We start from the raw sequence: 23,635 nt of genomic DNA, 5'->3' as shown, positions 1-23,635 counted from the left end.
GGAGTTCAGCTAGTAGAGCTCGGCATCTTTAAAATGAATAACTTTGAGATGATACATATGAAGTATACAATTGCAAGGCTGTGGAAGCAGTCAAAAAGGTCACCGGATATGAATCATTTGAAAACATTGTGTGCTGATGTGATCTAGAAGTAGAAATTTTTGAGGACAGGAGATGGGCTAATAGACCACTGAATGGTATTTTTTTTCTGAAATTTTTTGATGTTATAGAATCTTGCAGAGGCTGCTCCTTGTAGGAAACAAAAATAGAATAAGCACATACTCAACAACTGTTCAATGTTGGTGCTGATCTGAGCCATCAGGGCCTCCCTGTGCTGCTGGGATCTCTCTTCCAGAGCCCTGCCCATGAAGTAGTGTTGCAGGCGTTCTTGTGCTTGGGAATGGAGCTCCTTGCTGGTTATATCTGATATCTGAGAGCCCTGGAAAAAGAGGACCAAAAAAACTGCCACATGAAGGACACATAAATCAAAGTATGTTTCACCCTAACCACTTAGTCTAAGTTTCAGAATACTTAGCTGTCTCTCATCATTGAATGTTATAGTTGTTATCTATTTTGTTCTCTTGAACAAGCATTAGATAGCCTCCTAAAAGCAGCTTTAAATGAAAATGCAGGTGGGCAAGTTTCTTTTTGCTATATTCCCAGACACCTCATTGCCTCTTACAGTGTGATATTTTGGGAGAAAAGATAAGATTGAGAAATCAGTGAAAATTACAAATGGTTTTGGTAAAGACACTGGCCTGGAAGAGGATTAACAAGACTAATCCTTTTGTTCTGGACCCCACCTGATAGACTCCTTTACTTCTTATCCTATCCCCACTGCTAAACTTATCTAAGCCACAATGTTATAACAGCTTCTAATTTCACCAGGCAGCAATCAAAGGACCATATTCTTTTAGCTAATCATCTACTTTATTTTTAACTGCACCTGCCACATGTGGAAATTCCTGCGCCAGGGATCGAACCTTTGCTGTAGTTGCAACCAGTGCCACAGCTGCAGCAACACTGGATCCTTAACCCACTGCACCACATAGGAACTTCCCTAGTCAGCTACTTTAAAGGGATCTTAAATAACTAGTTTGGACAAGAATGAAATAATCTTAACTTTGAAACTAATAAAGCTTCTGATAACACATCTCTCCCAAGTATTCCAGCTCCTGGATCTTGAAGTAAGGTGGTTCCAGCTAACACCTTACTTTTCAGTCACAGAATTTAAATGACTGTTCTAGAATGTGGCTAAAGCAGCACTTTTTTTTTTTTAAACAGAAGAATGCATCAGAATCACACACACAACACATTAAAAAAACAGAGATAAGGTTCATTTGTGCCAAAAAACAAACTCACAAACATGGAGAATGGACTTGTGGTTGCCGAGGGGAAGGAGGAGGGAGTGGGAGGGACAGGGAGTTTGGGCTTAATAGATGCAAACAATTACATTTAGAATGGTTAAACAATGAGGTCCTACTGTACAGCATAGAGGACTATATCCAATTTCCTGGGATATACCATGATGGAAAATAATATTTAAAAATGTATGTATATGTATGACTGAGTCACTTCACTGTACAGCAGAAATTGACACATTATAAATCAACTATACTTTAATAAAAATTTTTTTAGAAAAAATAGAGATCAAAAACCTAAAACCTAAGAGCTAAAACTACAAAACTCTTAGAAGAAAAGACAGAAGAAAAGCCTCACGACATTAGATTTGGCAATGATTTCTTAAATATGACATTGAAGGCACAGGCAGCAAAAGAGAAATTAGACAAACTACACTACATCAAAATTCAAAAGCTTTGTTCAAAGGATACTATCGAGAAAGTAAAAGGCCCACAGAATGGAATACAAATATTTGCAAATCATACATCTAATAAGGGATTAATACACAACACAAAAACAATCTGATTAAAAAAAAAAAGGGGGGAATTCCCATCATGGTGCAGTGGAAACAAATCCTACTAGGAAACCTACGAGGTCGCAGGTTTGATTGCTGGCCTTGTCCAGTGGGTTAAGGATCTGGCGTGGCTGTGAGCTGTGGTGTAGGTCACAGACATGGCTTGGATCTGGTGTTGCTGTGGCTCTGGCATAGGCCAGCAGCTGTAGCTCTGACTAGATCCCTAGCCTAGGAACCTCCAAATGCCGCAGGTGTGGGCACAAAAGGAAAAAAAAAAAATGGGCTAAGGCCTTGAACAGACATTTCTCTAGAAAAAAAAATATACAAATAGCCAATAAAAACATGAAAAGATGCTCAAAATCACTAATTACTAGAGAACGCAAATTCAAATCACAATACCACTTCCATGAGGATGTGAAAACAACAAATGTTAGTGAGGATGGAGACAGGGTCTTACTGATGCAGTATGGAAAATAACTGACTTGAAGTGAAGTCTACTTTACTACTGACTATTCCTCTATATGGTCCATATAATTATAAAAGACTCCAAATCCAGTGACTCTGGAGAAAACTTAAAGCAACTACATTACCTCATATCAACAATAAATGTACATATACAACTGAGACACTTCTTTGTTGATGAATATCACAAACTGCTATAATGTAACACTGGTACCATGGCACAGAAGGCTACATACTGGATGTCTTCTGACATAGTCATCCACTTGTTGCTGTAGTTCAACTCTGCGTACATCAGTGAGTTCTCTGAGTCCTTGCCAAGGAGCAAACAGTTTCTTTTTCTTACGGCACTTTGCTAGGAATTTAAGTGCCTGGGGGGAAAAAAAAAGGCTTGTGATTTTTTTCTTCCCTAATAGAACCATTTACTTTCTTCCTACAACAATATATTGTAGTGACAACACTATAACAATTTTTATATTTTAGTGTGAATGGGGAGAGAGATGGGATTGTGACAGGGGTGACAAAGGACAATAAATTTATAATTACATTCTACAGTGTTTTAATATTTTACAGGATATATTCATGTATTATTTGTACAGAAGGCAATAAAGAGAAAAAACTGGAAATCAGCTTTGGATTCTAGTCTTAATTCTAGTCCTTTAAAAACTAAGATTTGAGCAAGTCACTGGAGCTCTATAGGACAGGTTCTATGTCTACAGAAAACAGAGATCCCAATTCTACCTAGCCAAAAGACTGTAAAGATCAAAGAGATAGTGTATAAGAAAAAGCTTGGTAAAAAGTGTGCTTTCTCATGTCCTTCAGAATGAACTGCCAATAAAAGAAGAAATCTTATAACAAGCAATATTTGGACACAGATTTGAAATTATTACGACTGATTTTTTTCACTCTTCTCACTTCTTTGTAGTTTTTATTTTCATCAAAGTTATATATTCACATTGCTTAAGCCAATGGTTAGCAAATTATAGCTCACAGGTCAAATCCAGCCCATATGTATTTCTGAGTAGCCTGAGAACTTACGACTGTTTTTTTACATTTCATATGATTACAAAATTCAAAAGGAAAATAATCATTTCATGAAGTGTAAAAATTATGTAAAATTCAAATTCAGTGTCTATAAATAATGTTTATTGAAACACAGTCATGTTCATTTGTTTACACACTGTATATTGCTTCCTTTGTGCTACAACTGCAAAGTTAAAGTTGCAAAAGACTGCATCATCTGCAAAATCTAAAATATTTTACTCAATGCTTTCCAAAAAGTTTATTAAACTCTATTGTTTAAGAGGTTATTTAAACTAGATTATAGAAACTCAATTGTTTAAAGTGTCAGTTTTTTTTATTACTCAATGAATTTATTACATTTATAGTTGTACAATGATCATCACAATCCAATTTTATAGGATTTCCATCCCACACCCCCAGCACATTCTCCCACCCCCCAAACTGTCTCCTTTGGAAACCATAAGTTTTTCAAAGTCTGTGAGTCAGTATCTGTTCTGCAAAGAAGTTCATTCTGTCCTTTTTTCAGATTCCACATGTCATTGAAAGCATTTGATGATGGTGTCTCATTGTCTGCCTGACTTCACTTTGCATGATAATTTCTAGGTCCATGTTGCTAAAAATATTCCGAGTAATATTCCATTGTGTATATGTACCACATCTTCTTTATGAACTCCTATCCTTTAATGCGTCAGTTTTTTTTTTGTCTTTTTGCTATTTCTTGGGCCGCTCCCTGAGCATATGGAGGTTCCCAGGCTAGGGGTCGAATCGGAGCTGTAGCCACTGGCCTATACCAGAGCCACAGCAATGCAGGATCCGAGCCGAGTCTGCAACCTACACCACAGCTCGCGGCAACGCGGGATCGTTAACCCACTGAGCAAGGGCAGGGACCGAAGCCCGCAACCTCATGGTTTCTAGTCGGATTCGTTAACCACTGCGCCACGACAGGAACTCCGAGTGTCAGTTTTAAAAATTAGCAAAAAAACCTAGTTCTCTGCCCACTTATCCTGTTCCCGCCACCAAAGACAACAATAATTCTTTCAGGTTTGCCTTCTGGTGTTTATCTCCATCTACTTTTCCGTAATTTTCTTCAGTAACAGGTATTGTCTATTGACTCTCTTGTATGAATGGTAAGGATTTAACTTCTTCATTGATTGCAGCCCCACATACTTTACATATCTCAAAATATCCAACATTATTAAATCATAATCCTAGTTAAATCACTGTTCAATGTTTATATTATAATGCCTACTACATAAAGGCTATTCATTTTTTGACCATATAGTATGCAATGAGTACTTTTCTTCCTTGCATATTTTTATTTTCACTGGAATTAATAATTCTGTTGTTTTCCTGTGCTTAGTTTTCTATGTATTTATCACAGATTATATATCACAAGCTCTGCCTAATTGTCAGTACATTAAAACACATCAGGCATTCTATCAAACTTATTTTCTTGGACACACATTTTCTGCAGCTTTTGAAAAATCTGAAGTGATTGTTCTCTATGCTTGGTGCACAGCTGTCTACCTGAGATCTGTGTTCACCATCATTTTGGTGACTCCATTTCAACTTTCTTTTATATTTCCTGGATTCTATGTTGTCTTCTTTCTTCAGTTATTCCTTTGTTTCAGAGACTTTGTGATGCATAAAAATGTCTTTAGTCTATTTTTACCTTTAATTGATGGTTTGGTTGGATATAGAATTCTACTTGGAAATCATTTTCCCTCAAATATGTGTCAGCCTTACTCCAATACCTTTTAGCTTCCAATGATGCTATTGAGGAATACTTTTATCCCTAATGCATTTCACAGTAATGCACAATAAAAGTGAATGTGTTTCTGTCATTGTATTGGACATTTAGTCAGTCCTTTTAAACTAAAACTCATGATACTCAGTTTTGGGAAATCTTACATTATTTGATTTCCTCTCATCAACATTTTTATTCTGTTTCAAAGTTAAGGATATTTGATCTAACTGGTTCACTTTTCTTTTTGCCCTGCTTTCTAGATTTCCTAAGACTTTTTTCCTAGTCGTTTTATTATGTCTTTCATTATTTTTTGTTAAATTTTATTCTATTTGTTCCCCGTTATATAGCATCTTGGTTTTGTTTCATGTATTAGTTTATCTTTGAAAAAACAGTGAATTTTAAAAGTTTTCTTATCCCTGAAATATTTCTTTTTTTTTTGTTTTTGGCTTTTTGTCTTTTCAGGGCCACACCCACAGCATATTGAGTTTCCCAGGATAGGGGTCCAATCAGAGCTGTAGCTGCCAGCCTACGCCACAGCCACAGCAATGTGGGATCTGAGCTGCGTCTGTGACCTACACCATAGCTCACGGCAACGCTGGGTCCTTAACCCACTGAGCAAGACCAGGGATCGAACCCACGTCATCATGGATACTAGTCGGGTTTGTTAACTGCTGAGCCATGACAGGAACTCCATTATCCCTGAAATATTTCTATTTCTACCAAGTAGTTTTGTTAGTGGCCTTAGCTTCCCTCAGATGTCCAGTGATATTTTCAGCTGATATTTTAAGAGTATTTATTTTAGTTATTTATTTAAGAGCTGATATTTTAAGAGTAGTCACTAAAAAGCTGTTTACAAATACCAAGCAGGTGGTTAAGGTTTATCTACTATGTTCTATTTTTCTTTCTTCTCTTTTCTTTTTTTTTTTTTCTTTTTCTTTTTTTTTTTTTTTTGGCTTCACCCATGGCATGCAAAAGTTCTGGGGCCAGGGATCGAATCCATGCCACACCTCTGACCCAAGCCATGGTAGTGACAATAAGAGTCTGGATTCTTAACCTGCTGTGCCACTAGAGAACTCCTACTATGTTCTTCTTTAACAGCTACTGAACTTGGCTGTTTCTTTGGGGGTACCCCATTGTGAGTATATTTACAACTGTTTATTGGGGGGCTGTTCGGATTTCCTAAAGAAAATGCTTTCAACCTATTTTTTATAGGATATATGCCACCAGGACAGTTCTGTGAGAACTGAGAAGAAAAAAGGGGCTGGAGGGCTTAACATTCAGTGCATAAAACTTCCTTAACACCTCTGTTTTTAATACGGTACTCGAGCCTTCAACCGTGCTTGCATTCTCCTGTTGAGAGATTTTCTTTTCTTCTATTTTTCCCTTTTCTGATTTTTCTTCCTAGCTTCTCTTATCTTTCCTTTACCTCCTGCTTTTACTACCAAGCTATGCTTATGATGCTATGCTAGGAACTTCAGAGTAATGGTTTCAGAGCAGAGGAATTTCTGTTCAGAAAAGTCCACCTTGACATCTCTGTCTTTGTCAAGAATGACCTCATTCTTTGTCATTCAGGACTCTCTGAAATTGCATTTGTCTCCCAATATTGATGTATTTTCTCAAATGCCAATGGTTTGTTCCAGTAAGTGCTTCCGTGGTTAGCATTTAATGGATATGTATATTAGTGCTATCATACTTTTCTGCTGTAATCAAGTAGCAAGAAAGAATTAGCCATCATTTTGGATCTGGAGAGCAAGACATCAGCAAACATCACCTTCCTTCTGAGTTTCTTGAGATGATAAAGAAAGAAAAGAAAATCCTGGAGCATTAACAGGGAAAAGCAGCTAATGCTTCAAGTTTAATTCAAACGCTATATATCACTATAGAGAACTCTAATTTGTCTACATAACTAAAGATGTGTATTTTGAAATTAACAAGTTTACATGGGGTTTTGTCTATTTTTATCTGAGAAAAAATGCCCCTCTTTTTGCACAAAGGGAGGAAGAGAAGGTAAATAATAGCTCTGTCCTTTCTCTGCCAAGGACACTAATAACCAGTTCCTCCTGAAGGATAAGTTCAATGAAATTTTATTCCTACTTCCTTCTGTGAAACCAATAAATTATTATTTCCTTTTCTTTCTTATCAAGCTCATTTGCAGTGCTAACAGAAATATAAAGTCAGTCAAGCATATAATTTTAAAATTTTCAGGAGGCACAGTAAAAGCTGAAAAGAAGCAGGTGAAATTAATATTTTGCATATACTGAGTTACAGAAGCATGACTCATTATATGTAAAAGCATTTCAACATGTAATCAAAATGAAAAATTAATGTGACATTTTACACTCTTTTTTCCTCCATACCAAGTATTCAAAATATGGTGAGACTTTTACACTTACAACACATCTCAATTTGGACTGGCTATGTGTTAAATACTTAATAGCTCTATGTAGTTAGTGGCTACTGTATTAGACAGTGCAAATCTTTAGTGTATCTTAGAAATGGATGTTTCAATATGTGGCAAAATGTGTCCTTTGCTGACCATTACCTTGTTTTAATTTTCTCTACTTTCCTTTTTTCTTCCTTCTCTGTACTTGGTCATTTTTCTTTTTCCTCTTTGAAAGTAATCCTCTTCTTTCCTTGTCTATTTTTGATTATCTCTGCTTTGACTTCACTGTTATTTTTGGTAGTGAGCTCTAAAGACTATAAATATGACCTTGACCCCATCCATTTTTGTTCTTATTTCAGTGGAGACTCACATTCTCTTTTTTAGGTGGGGAAAAGTATGAAGATGTAACCATTTTTTTGGAGGAAAGTATGAAGGAGATGTAACCATTTTTTTTTCCCCTCTTATGCCAAAGGAAAGTGTGAAAGCCAAGATAACTTTGCCTTTTTAGCCCTCAGGTATCTTCCTAAGATGACCCTTGCTTCTCACTCCAAGGAATGGTAAACACTCACTTTAATGGACATCTCACTTTAAAGTAGAGGCCCCTTTGACAAAGTATTGGACTTACCTACATCAGGCGAGGTAGGTAGTAAGTCATCTTAATAAGGGCCCAATTGATTCTTTGACAGGGAAGAGTTTAAAAAGGAGATAGCCATGAAGTAAAGGTATTAGAAAGGACCCAAAGTTTCCTCCTTTTGCCATCAGTTTTCAACTCTCACATCCATGGCTTAATCCTTATATGGCTTTGTTTAGCAGACGGTAAGCAGCAGGTGTGATTCAGTGATAGTTCAGAACTGTTTGTTACAGATATGGCCTGAAATCCCCAGGAGGGCCTGAAGAGGAAGGAGGCAGCAGACATCTCTTCTTATTTCCTAGTATTTACCCTACTTTGTTTTTTGAATGGTCTTAAAAAAATCTTTGTAAAAGGTTAATCAACAAAGAGACTGCTCAAAAAACTGGAACTAACCTAAGTTTAATTGTAATGGATTTGAAAATTAAATGCTATATGACCTGATATCCTAATATGAAAGTTAATCATGTATAAGTAAATAAGTAGATATTAGGAAAACTGGTCATTAAATGAAATACAGTCTTGTGCTATGCTTTTCCAAGGCTATAAAATATTATTATGCTTTAGAAAAATCCCAGGGAAATTATCATCTAAAAACACCATTTTATAATTTAGGAACTGTAATGATATAGTAGTATTTAATATATTATCTGTGCATTAAAAACACAGATATGAGATATGAGATATAAAAACACATATCAGGGAGTTCCCATCGTGGCTTAGTGTTTAACGAATCTGACAAGGAACTATGAGGTTGCGGGTTCAATCCCTGGCCTTGCTCAGTGGGTTAAGGATCTGGCGTTGCCACGAGCTGTGGTATAGGTCACAGACGCGGCTCAGATCCAGTGTTGCTGTGGCTGTGGCACAGGCTGGCGGCTACAGCTCCAATTAGACCCCTAGCCTGGGAACCTCCATATGCCATGGGTGCAGCCCTAGAAAAGACAAATAAATAAATAAATAAATAAATTTTAAAAAGTATCAGATATGATATACTGCACTTGCATAGGACTTTGTAATTGACAAAATACTTTCCCATAAATTAGGTTATCTGATCCACATAACAAGTGAGTCAAAAGATACGGTAGACATCCATTCATAGGTCAAGCACATATGGGAAGCTGACTAATATTTATTATTATCATTATATTATTAATATTATTATGACTTAATTCCTCATCCTTGAGATGCTCATAGCTCAAGTAAGAAAGAAAAAAATCGTAACAACATTGCATTTTGGTAAATGATGTACAAAGATCTATGGAAGTACGAAGGACTGAATGTCTATATCATTTTGGCCAGTGGTAAGCAGGTTCTCATTTTACAGAGGAAGAAACTACAGCTCAGAAAAGATAAGTGACTTGACCAAGACTTTATAGCAGGTAAATAGCAAAATCAGGTCCAAACCCATGTTTTTGCCTCCTAATCTGGTATTAATCTTACAACAGACTCACTGCTCTCTGAAGTGTGACAGCTGCTTTATACTCCGTAAGAGATGGCCTCTGTTGGCGAAAATTTTTCCTTTCCCTGTACCCTCTCCAATGTTTCTGGATAATCAATGCTGATTTCTCTTCTATTTCCCGATTATGTTTTTCCACCTGACCTAAAAAGATGACAGACACTATTACAAAAAACTTACTTTTATGCTTTCTCAAGTTCTGGAATTAGGACAATGACAGTAACAACTTTGCAGTCCTTTTATTTTCAGTATTATTCACTGACTCTCCCAATTCTATTATTTTACAATGATTTTAAGATTTCAGAAACAAAGAGCTCCAAAAGCTTTCTGAGATCATGCGTCTTCTTTAGAAAAAAGACATATGTACACACACACACACACACACACACACATACACACACATATGGCATCAGAGGAATGAGAAAAGGGCTAAATCCAACAGCAAGAACATTTAGAAAAAAGCTTCACAAGTAAATAGTTAGGATGTTATTCAGCACCACTAGAGGCAAAGCGCAAATAGTGCACTCTGTGTGGTTCTAAATTTCTCTTCAGTTACTCACTTGGTGCTAGAAATGACTTTCTTTTTACTTCCAGGAGTTGGTCACCATATACCCCAGAGTTTACAATAGCTAGCTCATAGAATAAAGCAGCAGAAGGTAATAAAAAGGGATCTATTTGAGAGAGAGTATAAAATTTATAGGATTTAGTGACAAACTGGACATGGAGGTGAGGGAAGAAAAGACTTGTAGGATGTCTCATAGATGGGAGACTGAGCAGATTATTGGTGCTATTACCTGAGAGATGAGGACTACAGGAAGAATAAATCAGTGGGGGCATATTATGACTAGTTTGGGGAATGCTTGTGGATATCGAAGTAAAGCTAACCAATAAGCAGATGGCTACAGAAATGTGTTGTTCAATGCAGTAGATGCACTAGTCACAAATGGCTAAATTTAAATAAAGTAAAATTAAAATTTTAGGTACTCAAGTGCACTAGCCATATTTCAATAGCTTCCTCTAGCCAGTGGCTACTGTACTCAATAGCACAGTTATAGAACATATCATTTTGTATTAAGTTCTATAGGGTAGGGCTGGTCTAGAGCTTAGGATAGAAGGTAGGGATGCTGACAAGATTTCACAGTGCTAAGCACTCAACTGGTAGTTGAAGCTACAGTTATGGATGGGATACCTCAGGAAGAGCAACATGAGAATAACAGGATAAGGATGGAAACCTGGTAAATATCTACATTTAAGAAAAAGTAAGAGAAATAAGAGACTAATGAAGGATACTGGGAATGAGTAGAAGGAAGGGAAGGAGAAGAACAAAAAAGAAATTTTGAAATGACTCAGAGCTCCCAGACTTACTTTAATGTTAATTTCACCTTAGTGTGTCAAAGGTGGCAAGAAGGTGTCACAAGGTTTGTACTGGGGTATGGGTAGAGTTCTGAGGGCAGAATGTAGTAATTTTCTAATACCTTACTTAAACTCAAGGGGGGGGTGTCTTTCTTTATGTCATTGATAGCTATTTTTAAGCATGAAATTTTACGTTTCACTAATTTATCTGAAAGTTAAGAAAACTAGTTGGGAGATTGCTCATCATCATGTAATAGGCTTTAATCAGAAAAAAAAATGTAAACTTTGACTCAGAAGAACTTAAAAAGATTTACCTGAAAAAGGAGAAACAGGGAAAAGATCCACATTTTAAAAAAGAAATCATCAGGTAACTAGGAAATTTGTTTTATTAAAAGATACCCTAATCAGTCTTATTAGACTTATGAAATTGTTACTGCCACGCACCTGGATGAACTATTTCAAGCATACTCAGCCGTAATTCTCGGGAAAGTCTCATGGCTCTCTGCCTTTGAAGCTGCAGTTGTAATCTGTGGTCCTCTTCTTCCTTCTGTCTATTTAGCTTCAGTAACATCTTTGTTCGTTTAGATCTGTGATGGAAACATTAATTACTTTACACACAATCTCCATGATCATATGCCTCTTCAAGAAATGTATGAAAAAAGGCTTAACCTCACTAGTAATCACATAAATACAGAGAGCAAAAAATTTTTGAAGATAATTCTTAATGTAGTTAGAGTATGGTGAAATAAATTTTCATGTGATGCTGCTGTACAATCTTTCTGGAGAAATATTTAAAATATGTATCAAAAATCTAAAAAATATTAACCAATTAATTCCATTTCCAATAACTTTCTTAAAGAAAAATATAATTAAGTATGTAAAGATTTATGTTCAAGGATGTTCTCCATAGTATTACAAGAGTAATAAGTTTAAAACAAACCATGCGTCTCACAACAGTAAGTTATATAAATAAATGCTGGTTCATTCACTAAATGGAATTCTATAAACTATGAAAAAATAAAAATTTCAAAGAATATTAAGTAACATGGGAGTATATCCATAATCTAATGTCAAGTGAAAATAAAATAAGGATAATTTAGAAGAGCCAGGAGACAACTTGGCAGAGTTGACTGAGCTTACCCCCTCTCATGAAAACACCAAAATCATAACTGCTGAACTGAATTTATTAAAAAACTGGAGCCTATCAAAAAAGATATTCTACATCCAAAGACAAAAAATAAATCACAAGACAGTAGGAAAAGCACACAGGCACATTTGAGAAATAATTATATCCTATACCCTCCATGTGGACAACACACAAAGAGAAGAATAATTATACTGTAGAAGTTCTCTCATGGGAGTGAGGGTTCTGAGCCCCACATCAGGCTCCCCATTCTGGGGGACAAGGATCCCACAGAACATTTGGCTTTGAAGGCCGGTGAGCATTGACTACAGGAACACCACAGGACTGGGAGTAACAGAGACTCCTCTTAGAGAGTGCACAGACCATCTTGTGTGCACTAGGATCCAGGGCAAAGCAGGGACTCCACAGGAGTCTGGGGCAGCCCTACCTGCTGGTTTTAGAGGGACTCCTGGGGAGGCAAGGAGTGGTTGTGGCTCTCTCTGGGGTCATAATAGCTGGTGGTGGAAATATCAGAAAATGTTCATCTACTTGAACTCTTTTTGGAGGCAGACATCCTGCTTGAGACATAGTACCAAGACCTGGTCTCACTCAACGGCGCTAGTGCTCCAATCCTGAGATGCCTCAGGCCAAACAACCAACGGGCTGGGGACATGGCCCCATCCATCAGTGGACAGGCTGTCTAAAGGAAGTCTTCCTGAGCCCACGGCCACTTCTAGACATGTCTCTTGACACGGTTCTGCCCCTAGAGGCTCAAGACCCAGCTCTACCCACTAGGCAGGCGATGGCCCCTCCCACCAGGAAACTTACACAAGTCTCTAGACCAGCCTCACCCACCAGGGAACAGATACCAGAAGCAAGAAAACTACAATTCTACAACTTGAGGAACTAGGTCCATAAACACAGGTTGGGACCCACCCTGGGACTGGCCAGTCTCCAGCCCTTGGGTGTTGAGAGGGGAGTATACTGCTGGGATACATAGGGTATCACCTACAGTGAGCGACATCTACAAAGTCAAGAAATGTAATGAACCTTCCACATGCATAAAAATACAAACAGAAATTAAGACAAAATGAGATGGTAGAGGAATATGTTCCAGTCAACGTAACAAGATAAAACCCCAGAAGAACTATGTGATGTAGAGACAGACAATCTACTTGAAGAGAGATCAAAGTAATGATTGTAAAGATGATCTAAGAACTTGGGAAAAGAATGGATACACAGAGTGAGAAGTCACAAGAAAATTTTTAACAGAGTTAGCAAATATAAAGAACAACCAAACAGAATTAAGAATAAAACAACTAAAATGAAAAATATACTAGAAGGAATCAATAGGAGAATAATTGAGGCAGAAGAATGGATGAGTGAGCTAGAAAACAGAGTGGGGGAAATCACTGCCATGGAACAGAATAAGGAAAAAGAATGAAAAGACATAAGGACTGTTTAAGAGACACCTGGGACAACATCAAATGCACCAACATTTGCACTATAGGGGTCCCAGAAGAGGAAAAGAGAAAGGGCCTGAAAAGATATTTGAAGAGATAAATACCCCTAACTTAACCTGGGGAAGGAAACAGTCACTTAAGTCCAGGAAGTGCAGAGAGTTCCATGAAGGATTAACCCAAGAAGCAGCATCCTGAGACACATAATAATCAAATCGACAGAAATTAAAGGAGAAAATGTTAAAAGCAACAAATAACATGCAAGGGAACCCGCATAAGGTTATCAGCTGATATTTCCAATAGATGCAGGACAGAAGGAAGTGTATGATATAGTTAAAGTGAAGAAAGGGAAAAACCTACCAAAAATACTCTACCCAGCAGAGCTTTCATTCAGCTTTGGTGGAGAAATCAAAAGCTTTAGAGGAAAGCAAAAACTAAAGAATTCAATTCCACTGAACCAACTTTACAACAAATGCTAAAGAATTTGTCTAAGTGGAAAAGAAAAGGTCTCAACAAGAAACAAGTAAATTATGAAACTGGAAAGCTCACCAATAAAGGCAAACACAGTAAAGGTAGCAAATCATTCACACACATATATGGTATCTAAACCAGTAATCATGAGAGGAGGAGAGTGTAAGTGCATGATATTTGAAATGCATTTGAAACTAAGATATTGGCAACCTAAAACAATTATATAATTACATATATAGACTGCTATATCAAAACCTCATGGTAGCTGCAAACCAAAAAAGAAAAAGGGATCCAAACACAATAATAATCAAATCACAAGAAAACAAAAGTGGAAAGGAAAACAAAAGACCTACAAACACAAATCCAAAACAATTAACAAAATGCAAATAAAAACATATATATCAATAATTACCATAAATGTAAATGAATAAAATGCTCCAACCAAAAGACACAGACTGGGTGAATGGATACAAAAACAAGATACACACACACACACACACACACACACACATACACACACACAGTCTACAGAAGACTCACTTCAGATCTAGAGCCAAGTACAAGTTCAAAGTGGAGGGGTTCAAGAAGTAAGTCCATGCAGACAGAAATCTAAAGAAAGATGTAGTAGCAATACTCCTATCAGACAAAATATATTTTTTTGACAAAATATATTTTAAAATAAAGAGACAAAGGACACTATATGTGATCAAAGGATCAATCCAAGAATAAGATATAAAGTCTGCAAATACATATGCACCTGACACAGGAGTACCTCGATATATAAGGCAAATACTAACAGCTGTAAAAGGAGAAATGAACAGTAACATAATAATAGTTGGGGACTTTAACACTTCATTTCCATGAATGGACAGCTCATTCAAACAGAAAATCAACATGGAAACACAAATTTAAGTAACACATTAGAACAGGTGGGCTTAATTGACAGTTATAGATTATTCCATCTGAAAGTAGCTGAACACACTCTTTTCAAGTTCACATGGAATATTCTCCAGGACAGATCACATGCTGGGCAATAAGCAAGCCTCAGTAAATTTAAGAAAACTGAGATCATATCAAGCATCTTTTCTGACCACAATGCTACAGGATTAGAAATAATCTACAAGTAAAAAAAAAAAAAAAAAAAAAAAAAAAAAACCTGCAAAAAACCCACAAAGGTGGAGGCTAATTAATATGCTACTAAACAAGCAACTGATTACTGAAGACTTTTCAATATCTGCATGAAACATCCAGAAACAAACCTTCACAACAATGGCCAATTAATCTTCACAAAAGGGGCAAGAATATGCAATGGAAAAAAAGACAGTCTCTTGAATAAGTGGTGGATGATTTTAATTTACTTCATATGTTTACTGATTTCTCAGTTACTGACAAATAAATATTATTTTTAGAATTATGAAAATTTTCATGCAGCCACAAAAATTTTATTTAATTAGTATTTCTATATTATCTGCTTTTATTTATCAAAATTTCTCCTCAGCCCTTTTGACCCAGTTTTTGATTGCTACGTATATTACTAAGGAGATCACAAATACCAGTCTACAGTAAATATACCCAAAATGCATTCACATACTCCTAGAAAAAGAAACTAAAGGTGATTTAAACAAAGAAAAGCAGACTGCATTATTATTATTTATATCTTTGTAGACTTAATTTGTATAGATCTCACTCAAAAACATTTGCTCATAGATTCTTTCCTTAGAATTATACAGCTAACAAATGTGATACCTTGGCTTTAGCTTTGTAGTCTTAACAGCTAGACTTCATAATGGTATAGTTAGGGTTTATTGATTTTAACTCAATTTCTTTTCAAAAAAAAAAACAATGGGCATAAGACTTTATAAGAAAATATTTTAAAGCAGAGAAAGAAAACTCACAAAATTATTCTGATAAAATCTCATGTGTGTGTTTATGTGTATATACTTTTGTTTCCTTACAGCTTTTAACTGCTACCAACTATAATTTAAGTTTTCTTTGGCTTTCTGCTTAAGCCAAACTGGTGTTAAGAGTTTATTTGTTTCAATACATTTTTCTTAACCCTATTATCAAAGGTAAGACTTGTCAAGCATGCATGTGTGCCAAAAGGGAAAGAGGTTCTAGAAAGGATGTAGGGCAAACTGAACAGTTTCTAAACATCTCCTGCTCTTCCCTGAGAGCTGAGAATCAAATAAGGGCCCTTATCTTCCTGAAGAATGGCTAATTGAAACCTGCCTCTCCTAAAGAACTCCCCTTCAAAACTTCTGGGTTGCATAGTATATAGTTTTGCCCTTTACCTACTTATGAGGATAAAAGAGAATATGCCCTATACAGTATCTCCTTTCAAAATGATTAACAATAAAACAAAAAACCACCTCTGTTTCTAATTTCTAATTGATTATAGATTATAATGTCTAATATTGCATTACTAATATTTTTAATATGCTATTAGTATGAGAAATATAGTAATCATTACAACTACATTGCTAAGACATTTAATCTGTCAGAAAACTGGGTTTAGGAAACAACTTAGACATACAGGCAATGAAAATATGGCAAAACTGCAAAAGACCATGGAAATATAAAACAAACCAGGAAGACAGTAGAAAAGTAAGGTTCAGTGACTGAAATAATGAATATAAATTGTAAATATGTGTGTTTATGAATTCATATGTTATAATTTACTGTTTGTAAACATTTACTAGGAAGTAATATGATTTTGAATGTTTTTCTAACACCTTTAGGAACATTTTAGTTATTCTGTGGGTAAGAGTTTCTATAATCACTCAAAAATTAAAAGATTATTCATCTAACTGATTCCTTTGTAAGAAAGAGTAAGCATCTAACTGGCATTTGTATTGCACTTCTGAAAAGGGAATGACTGATCAGATACTGTATTCTCAAAATAATTTATGTAAGCACATTCCACAATTTACATTTAATTAACATGAATCTTTACCATCAAAGAGGGAGGTGACCAAACTATACGATGCTTAGACATCAGTAATTCTCCAGGAATTTTTCTGTGATACAATAAATATGAACTAGGAGAGTCCCACATGAGTTGATGGGCAAAATATGGGTTCTGTTCATTAACTCAAACATTTATCTGTGTGATTGCTGCCTATAATCATTGTCACTAAGGCAAAGAGAGAAGAGAGATAGTTATATGCTTGAGCTTAGTTTCAAGGGGAAGTTGAACAATAGTGGAATAGCTACTCAGGCATAAAGATTGTTTTCAGCTGGAGGCAAATGAAAACCAAGAAATGCAGAAAGAAGTCTAGTGTTGTTTAATTGACTTAAAGCAGAAACATCTGAGAAATGAGGAATGCCATAAATTCCCCTTCCCAAGGAAGTTTTACGCCCATGAAGATGGAAAGTTGATGCCAAGACAGAGTCGCACAAATTAACCATATCTTCTATTACTTCCCCCAGTATATTTACATTCCCTCAGTTTACTGCCATTAGAAGCCTAAAATTCTTTTCATCTATCACTTCTCTATAAATTTAACATTCTTCGTTAATAGCTATATAAGCACAAGTTCTAACCATCCCTTTGAGTTATGTATCACATCAGGTTTCTTCCATGTGATGTGTGCTTAAACATTAATAAACTGTTTTTCTCTTAATAATCTGTTTCTGTCAGTAAAATTTTCAGGGCCCCAGGCAATGAACCTAAAATGGTTAGAGGGAAAAACTTTTCTTCACTACAAAGTCAAACAAATAAATCAAAATACGTAAGAGCACAATGACAGAGGTAGTAAATTGTAAGCTTTCCTGAAAGTAACTGAGGCAGCTGTTAGAAAACATTAACAGAAAATAGTTTCTAACCATGAAAATGAGTAAGTAAAAAAGAAGCCTCCAAGAACGTGCTTTAGTAAGGGTGTAACCATAAAAGAGTACCTCTTGAAGATGGCAGAGTAGAAGGACTGGAGCTCACCTTCTCTCATAAAATCAACAAAATTACAACCAACTGCTTAACAACCTTCAATCAGAATAGACCTCAAACCATCAAAAAAGATATCCTACTGCAGAAGACAAAGAGGAGGCCATATCAAGACCATAGGAGGAGCAATTATGCGATTGAAGCAACACCATAGTCACCAAGGGTGGGCCCACAGACTGGAAAGTAACTGTATTGTAGAAAATCACCCATGGGAGTGAGAGTTCTGACCCACATCAGGTTCCCATGACTGGAGACCTGGTTTTGGGAGGAAGAAATCCCAGCGCATTTGGGGAGGAGGGCCAGTAGGGCTTGTGTGCAGGAACTCCACAGAACTGGGGGAAATGAAGACTCCACTCCTGAAAAGTGCATATAGACTTTTATTTGCACTGAGTCCCAGGGGAAAGCAGAGACTTCAAAGCAATTTGGATCAGATCTGCCTGTGGTTCTTGGAGGATCTTTTTGGAAAACAGTGGGTTACTGTGGCTCATTGTGGGTGAAGAACACTGGAGGCAAAGGTCTTGGGAATAGTCATCAGCATGTGCTCCTCTAGTCCTGGCCATTTTGGAAAAATTTGGCCCCAACCATCAGGGCTGAAAAGCCCCAGGCCAAACAACAAACCAGGTGGGAACATAGCTCCCACCCCTCAGCAAATGGGCTGCCTAAAGACCCCCCAGGTGCACAGTGTCCAATCACACCCAGAGACAAAGCTCCACCCATGAGAGGGATAAGAATTGGCTCCACCTACCAGTGGGCAGGCACCAGTCCCTCCCATCAGGAAGCCTAAGGCAAGCCCCTGTACAAACTTCAGCCATAAGAGTGGCAGACATCAGAAGCAAGAGAGGCTATAGCCCTACTGTCTACAAAAAGGAGACCATACCCAAAAATCTATACAAAATGAAAAAAGAGACTTATGATTTAGATAAGGGAATAAGGAAAAAAACCTCAGAAAAACAACTAAATGATCTGGAGATTACCAGCCTCCATGAAAAAGACTTTAGACTGATGATAGTAAAAATTATTCAAAATCTTGGAAATAAACTAGAAATTATAAAAAAACAGTGAGCAAAGAAATAGAAGATTTAAGGACTAAGCAAGCTGAGATGCCAAACAAAATAACTAAAATAAAAAATTCACTAGAAGCAAACAACAGCAGAATAGAGAAGGCAGAACAGATAAGCGAGGTGGAGGACAGACTAGTGGAAATCACTGATGCAGGAGAGAAAAGAGAAAAAAGATTGAAAAGATGAAGACAGTCTAACATAACTCTTGGACAACTTTAAATGCACCAACATCCCTATTATAGGGATGCTAGAAGGAGAAGCAAGTAAGGACCAGAAAAAAATATTTGACGAGATAACAGCTGAAAACTTCCCTAACATGGGAAAGGAATCACTCACTCAAATTCAGGAAGCACAGTGAGTACCATATAAAATACACCCAAGGAGGAACACCCCAAGACACATATTAACGAAACCAATTCCAGCAATACATTAAAAGGATTGTACACCATTATCAAGTGGGATTTATCCAGGGATGAAAGGATTTTTCAATAGCCGCAAATCAGTGTGATTCACTGCATTAACAAACTGAAGAATAAAAACCATATGATCCTCTCAATAGATGCAGAAAAAGCTTCTGACAAAATCCAACACCCATTTCTGATAAAAACCCTCTAGAAAGTGGGCATAGAGGGACCCTACCTCAACATAATAAAGGCCACATATGACAAACCCACAGTTCACATCATTCTCAATGGTGAAAAGCTGAAAGAATTCTTGCTAAGATCAGGAACAAGACAGGGATGTCTACTCTTGCCACTACTATTCAACATCATTTTGGAAGTCCTAGCCACAGCAATCAGAGAATAAAAAGAAATAAAAGGAATCCAAATTGGAAAGGAAGAAGTAAAACTATCACTACTTGCAGATGACATGATACTATACCTAGAGAAGCCTAAAGACTCTACCAGAAAACTGTTAGAGCTCATCAATGAATTTGGTACAGTTGAAGGATACAAAACTAATACACAGAAATCAACAGCATTTCTATACACTAACAATGAAAGAGCAGAAAGAGAAATTAGGGCAACAATCTCATTTACCATCACATCAAAAAGAATAAAATACCTAGGAATAAACCTACCAAAAGAGACAAAAGACCTGTACTCTGAAAACTATAAGATGCTGATGAAAGAAATCAAAGATGACACAAATAAATGGAAAGACATATCATGCTCTTGGATTGGAAGAATCAATATTGTCAAAATGACTATACTACCCAAGGCAATCTACAGATTCAATGCAATCTCTATCAAATTACCAAGAACATTTTTCACAGAACTCAAACAAAATAGTTTAAAGTGTTTTTTTGGAGGCACAGAAGACCCAGAATAGCCAAAACCATCCTGAGAAAGAAAAATGGAGTTGGAGGAATCAGGCTCCCTGACTTCAGACTATACTACAAAGCCACAGTCACTAAAACAGTAATGGTACTGGCATAAAATCAGAAATAGAGATCAGTGGAAAAGGACTGAAAGCCCAGAATTAAACCCATGCACACAGTCATCTAATCTATGACAAAGGAGGCAAGAATTTACAATGGAGAAAAGACAGTCCCTTCAATAAGTGGTGCTGGTGCTGGGAAAACAGGACAGCTACATGTAAAAGAATGAAATTAGAACACTTCCTAACACCATACACAAAAATAAACTCAAAATGGATTAAAGACCTAGATATAAGACTGGACACTATAAAACTCTTAGGGAAAACATAGGCTAAACACTCTCTGACATAAACCACAGCAACATCTTCTCAGATCTACCTCCTAGAGTAATGACAATAAAAGCAAAAATAAACAAATGGGACTTAATTAAACTTGAAAGTTTCTGCACAGCAAAGGAAACCCTAAACAAAACAAAAAGACAACCCACAGAATGGGAGAAAATATTTGCAAAATGAAGTGACTGACAAGGGATTAATCTCCAAAAATGTATAAACACTTCCTGCAGATCAATACAAAAAAAACCAAACAACCCCATCAAAAAATGCACAGAAGATCTAACTAAATAGACAGTTCTCCAAGGAAGACATACAGATGGCCAAAAAGAAAAAAACAAACAAACATGCAAACATGTTCAACATCACTAATTATTAGAGAAATGCAAATGAAAACCACTATGTGGTACCACCTTACACCAGCCAGAATGGCCACAAACAATAAGTACTGGAGAGGGTATGGAGAAAAGAGAACCATATTACACTGTTGGTGGGAATGTAATTTGGTGCAACTACTATGGAAAACAATATGGAGATTCCTCAAAGAAATTAAAAATAGAATTACCATTTGATCCAGCAACCCCACTCCTGGGCATCTATCCAGAGAAAACCATGACTCAAAAAGATACATGTGCCCCAATGTTCACTTCAGCACTATATACAATAGCCATGACATATAAGCACCCTAAATGTTCACTGACAGAGGGGTGGATAAAGATGTGGTACATATACACAATGGAACATTACTCAGCCATGAAAAGGAAAGAAATAATGGCATCTGCAGCAACATGGATGGACCTAGAAATTATCATGCTAAGTGAAGTTAGACAGTGAGACACAAATGTCGCATGCTTTCATTTATATGTGGAATCTGAAAAAATGATACAGACTCATAGACTGGGCTGGGGATTTTTGGATGGAAATGCTATAAAACTGGGTTATGATGACTGTTGCACAACTATAAATATAATAAAATTTACTGGGTTTAAAAAAAAGGTAAAACAGAAAATCACCAGAAAAAAAAAAGAATATCTCTTGTTGAATCTGAAGAGCTCTGATGAATCTTTAGGTCCACAATCATGAGTGATGGGCAGTCCCTCCCCCCAACAAAACATGGGAGAGGGAAATTATTTTGAGACAATGACCTGACCACAAAGAGACAGAAATAACCTTTGCAGAAAGCCTACCTACAAAGGAAGTAAGAGGAATTTGCATAAACTGTTGCAACTAATAGAAGAGGAAAGGTGCTGAAGCCTGGAGCAATTTTGAGATTAAAAAATTAAAATCATTATAATGTGAGATTTAAATAATTTTGGCTTTATGGCTAATGCCTTTTAATGGATAAATTTATAATTAGTTTTGTTACATAAAGCAATGGAATTTCTATTTTAAAATAGTAGAATATTAATTAGATTCCCTAGATATCTAAGTGGACAAAACATATAATCCTAGTATAAGTTAAAAAAAATTTTTTTTGTAAGAACAACTTGATCCCCATGCTGTACAGTGGGGAAAAAAATTAAGAAAGGCTTCAATTATACAGAAAATTTAGAAATAAATATAGTGAATATTCATGTTACTGTCACCCAGGTTTAATGTTCTGTAACATTTCCAAAGACATTTGATAACATGAGTAGTATTACATACTGTGTATAGTAAGAGTATGTGGAGAATCTGAAACTCATGCATTGCTGCTAAGAGGGTAAATATGTACTTTTTAGAGAAAATTTTAGAAAGATCTGGTGAAGTGGAAGATGCATATGGAATCACTATCCATAAAATTTATTTTCGGACATCTGTCTTAGAGAAACTCTTGCAAATCGCTTTAAGGAAACATTTCTAAGTACTGTTTGTAACAAGAATAAAGTACAAAATAATCCAAAAAACAAAACACAAAAAGCAAAAAAAAAAAAAATTTTTTTTTTTTTGACCATGCCTGTGGCATGTTGAAGTTCCCAGGCTGGGGGGCCAAATCTGTGCGACAGCAATGACAATGCCAAATCCTTAACTTCTAGGCCACCAGAGAATTCCAATCCTAGGATACTTTTAAATAAAGATTTTAATGCAAAAAAAGTAAACTGACAAATTTAGCAACTACTATAACACTAAACATTAAAGGTCTGAATCCATGGCATAAGGGCATCTTTAAATTTAGGAGGATAGCTGAGAATGATAGCATGTAGAATCCATAAGTGATAACTACTCTACCTGAGTTCAGTATAAAAGCAAAGCTATACCAAAAACATCTCAGTCTCTTAAATAAAAGGATATTGATTTTGACTCTCAAAGTATTCATTTCCCAAATTTATTTGACCAAAGAAATGCTTATAAAATATTTTTTAAAGAAATAGCCAGTAGGATAGACAATAAACTTTGAGCAATGCTGTAATGAATTACACTTGCCTTTCATGAATATTGTTTAAAGAGCTACCTAGATTTGTAAATACTTAAGGGCAAAAAATGTGCCATATTCATTTCCTCCCTCCCTACCACTTTCTAAGTGCCAGGTAACATGCTAAAAGGACTTCCTATTATTTTAACATTGTGAGGTACATAATTATCCTCATCTTATAGATGAGAATTTTGAGATTAAAAGAGGTGGGGAAACTTTTCCAAGATCATTCAGCCCAAAAGTTGTTGAAGAGGGATACAAACTCAAGTTTGTTTAACTCTCCCCAAACCTAGTGTAGCCCCTGACATATATTAGGCAATTAAAGCATGTTTAAAAAAAATTAATTCTTGCGAGCTTCCTTGTGGCCACAGTGGTTTAAGGATCTGGCACTGTCAATGCAGTGGCTCTGGTCTCTGCTGTGGCATTGGTTCAGTCCCTGGCCCAGGAACTTTCACATGCTGTGGGTGGAGCCCCCCCAAAAATTAATACTTTTTTTTTGTTTTTGCTACCAAC

General features: G+C 36.3%; 1 protein-coding gene across 1 annotated transcript in view; it reads right to left on the bottom strand.

Annotated features, from left to right (window-relative positions):
* IQCB1 (IQ motif containing B1) overlaps positions 1 to 23,635 on the bottom strand; it is a 51,685-nt gene that overhangs the window by 1,634 nt on the left and 26,416 nt on the right. The window contains 4 exon segments of the mRNA XM_021070272.1: positions 281 to 437; positions 2,612 to 2,743; positions 9,605 to 9,753; positions 11,407 to 11,549. Coding sequence (XP_020925931.1) covers positions 281 to 437; positions 2,612 to 2,743; positions 9,605 to 9,753; positions 11,407 to 11,549 — 581 coding nt within the window.

This window comes from Sus scrofa, chromosome 13, assembly GCF_000003025.6.
Source record: "Sus scrofa isolate TJ Tabasco breed Duroc chromosome 13, Sscrofa11.1, whole genome shotgun sequence".
Classification (NCBI taxonomy): domain Eukaryota; kingdom Metazoa; phylum Chordata; class Mammalia; order Artiodactyla; family Suidae; genus Sus; species Sus scrofa.
Note: the sequence above shows the minus strand (reverse complement) of the source record. Positions and strands in the feature narration are given on the sequence as shown.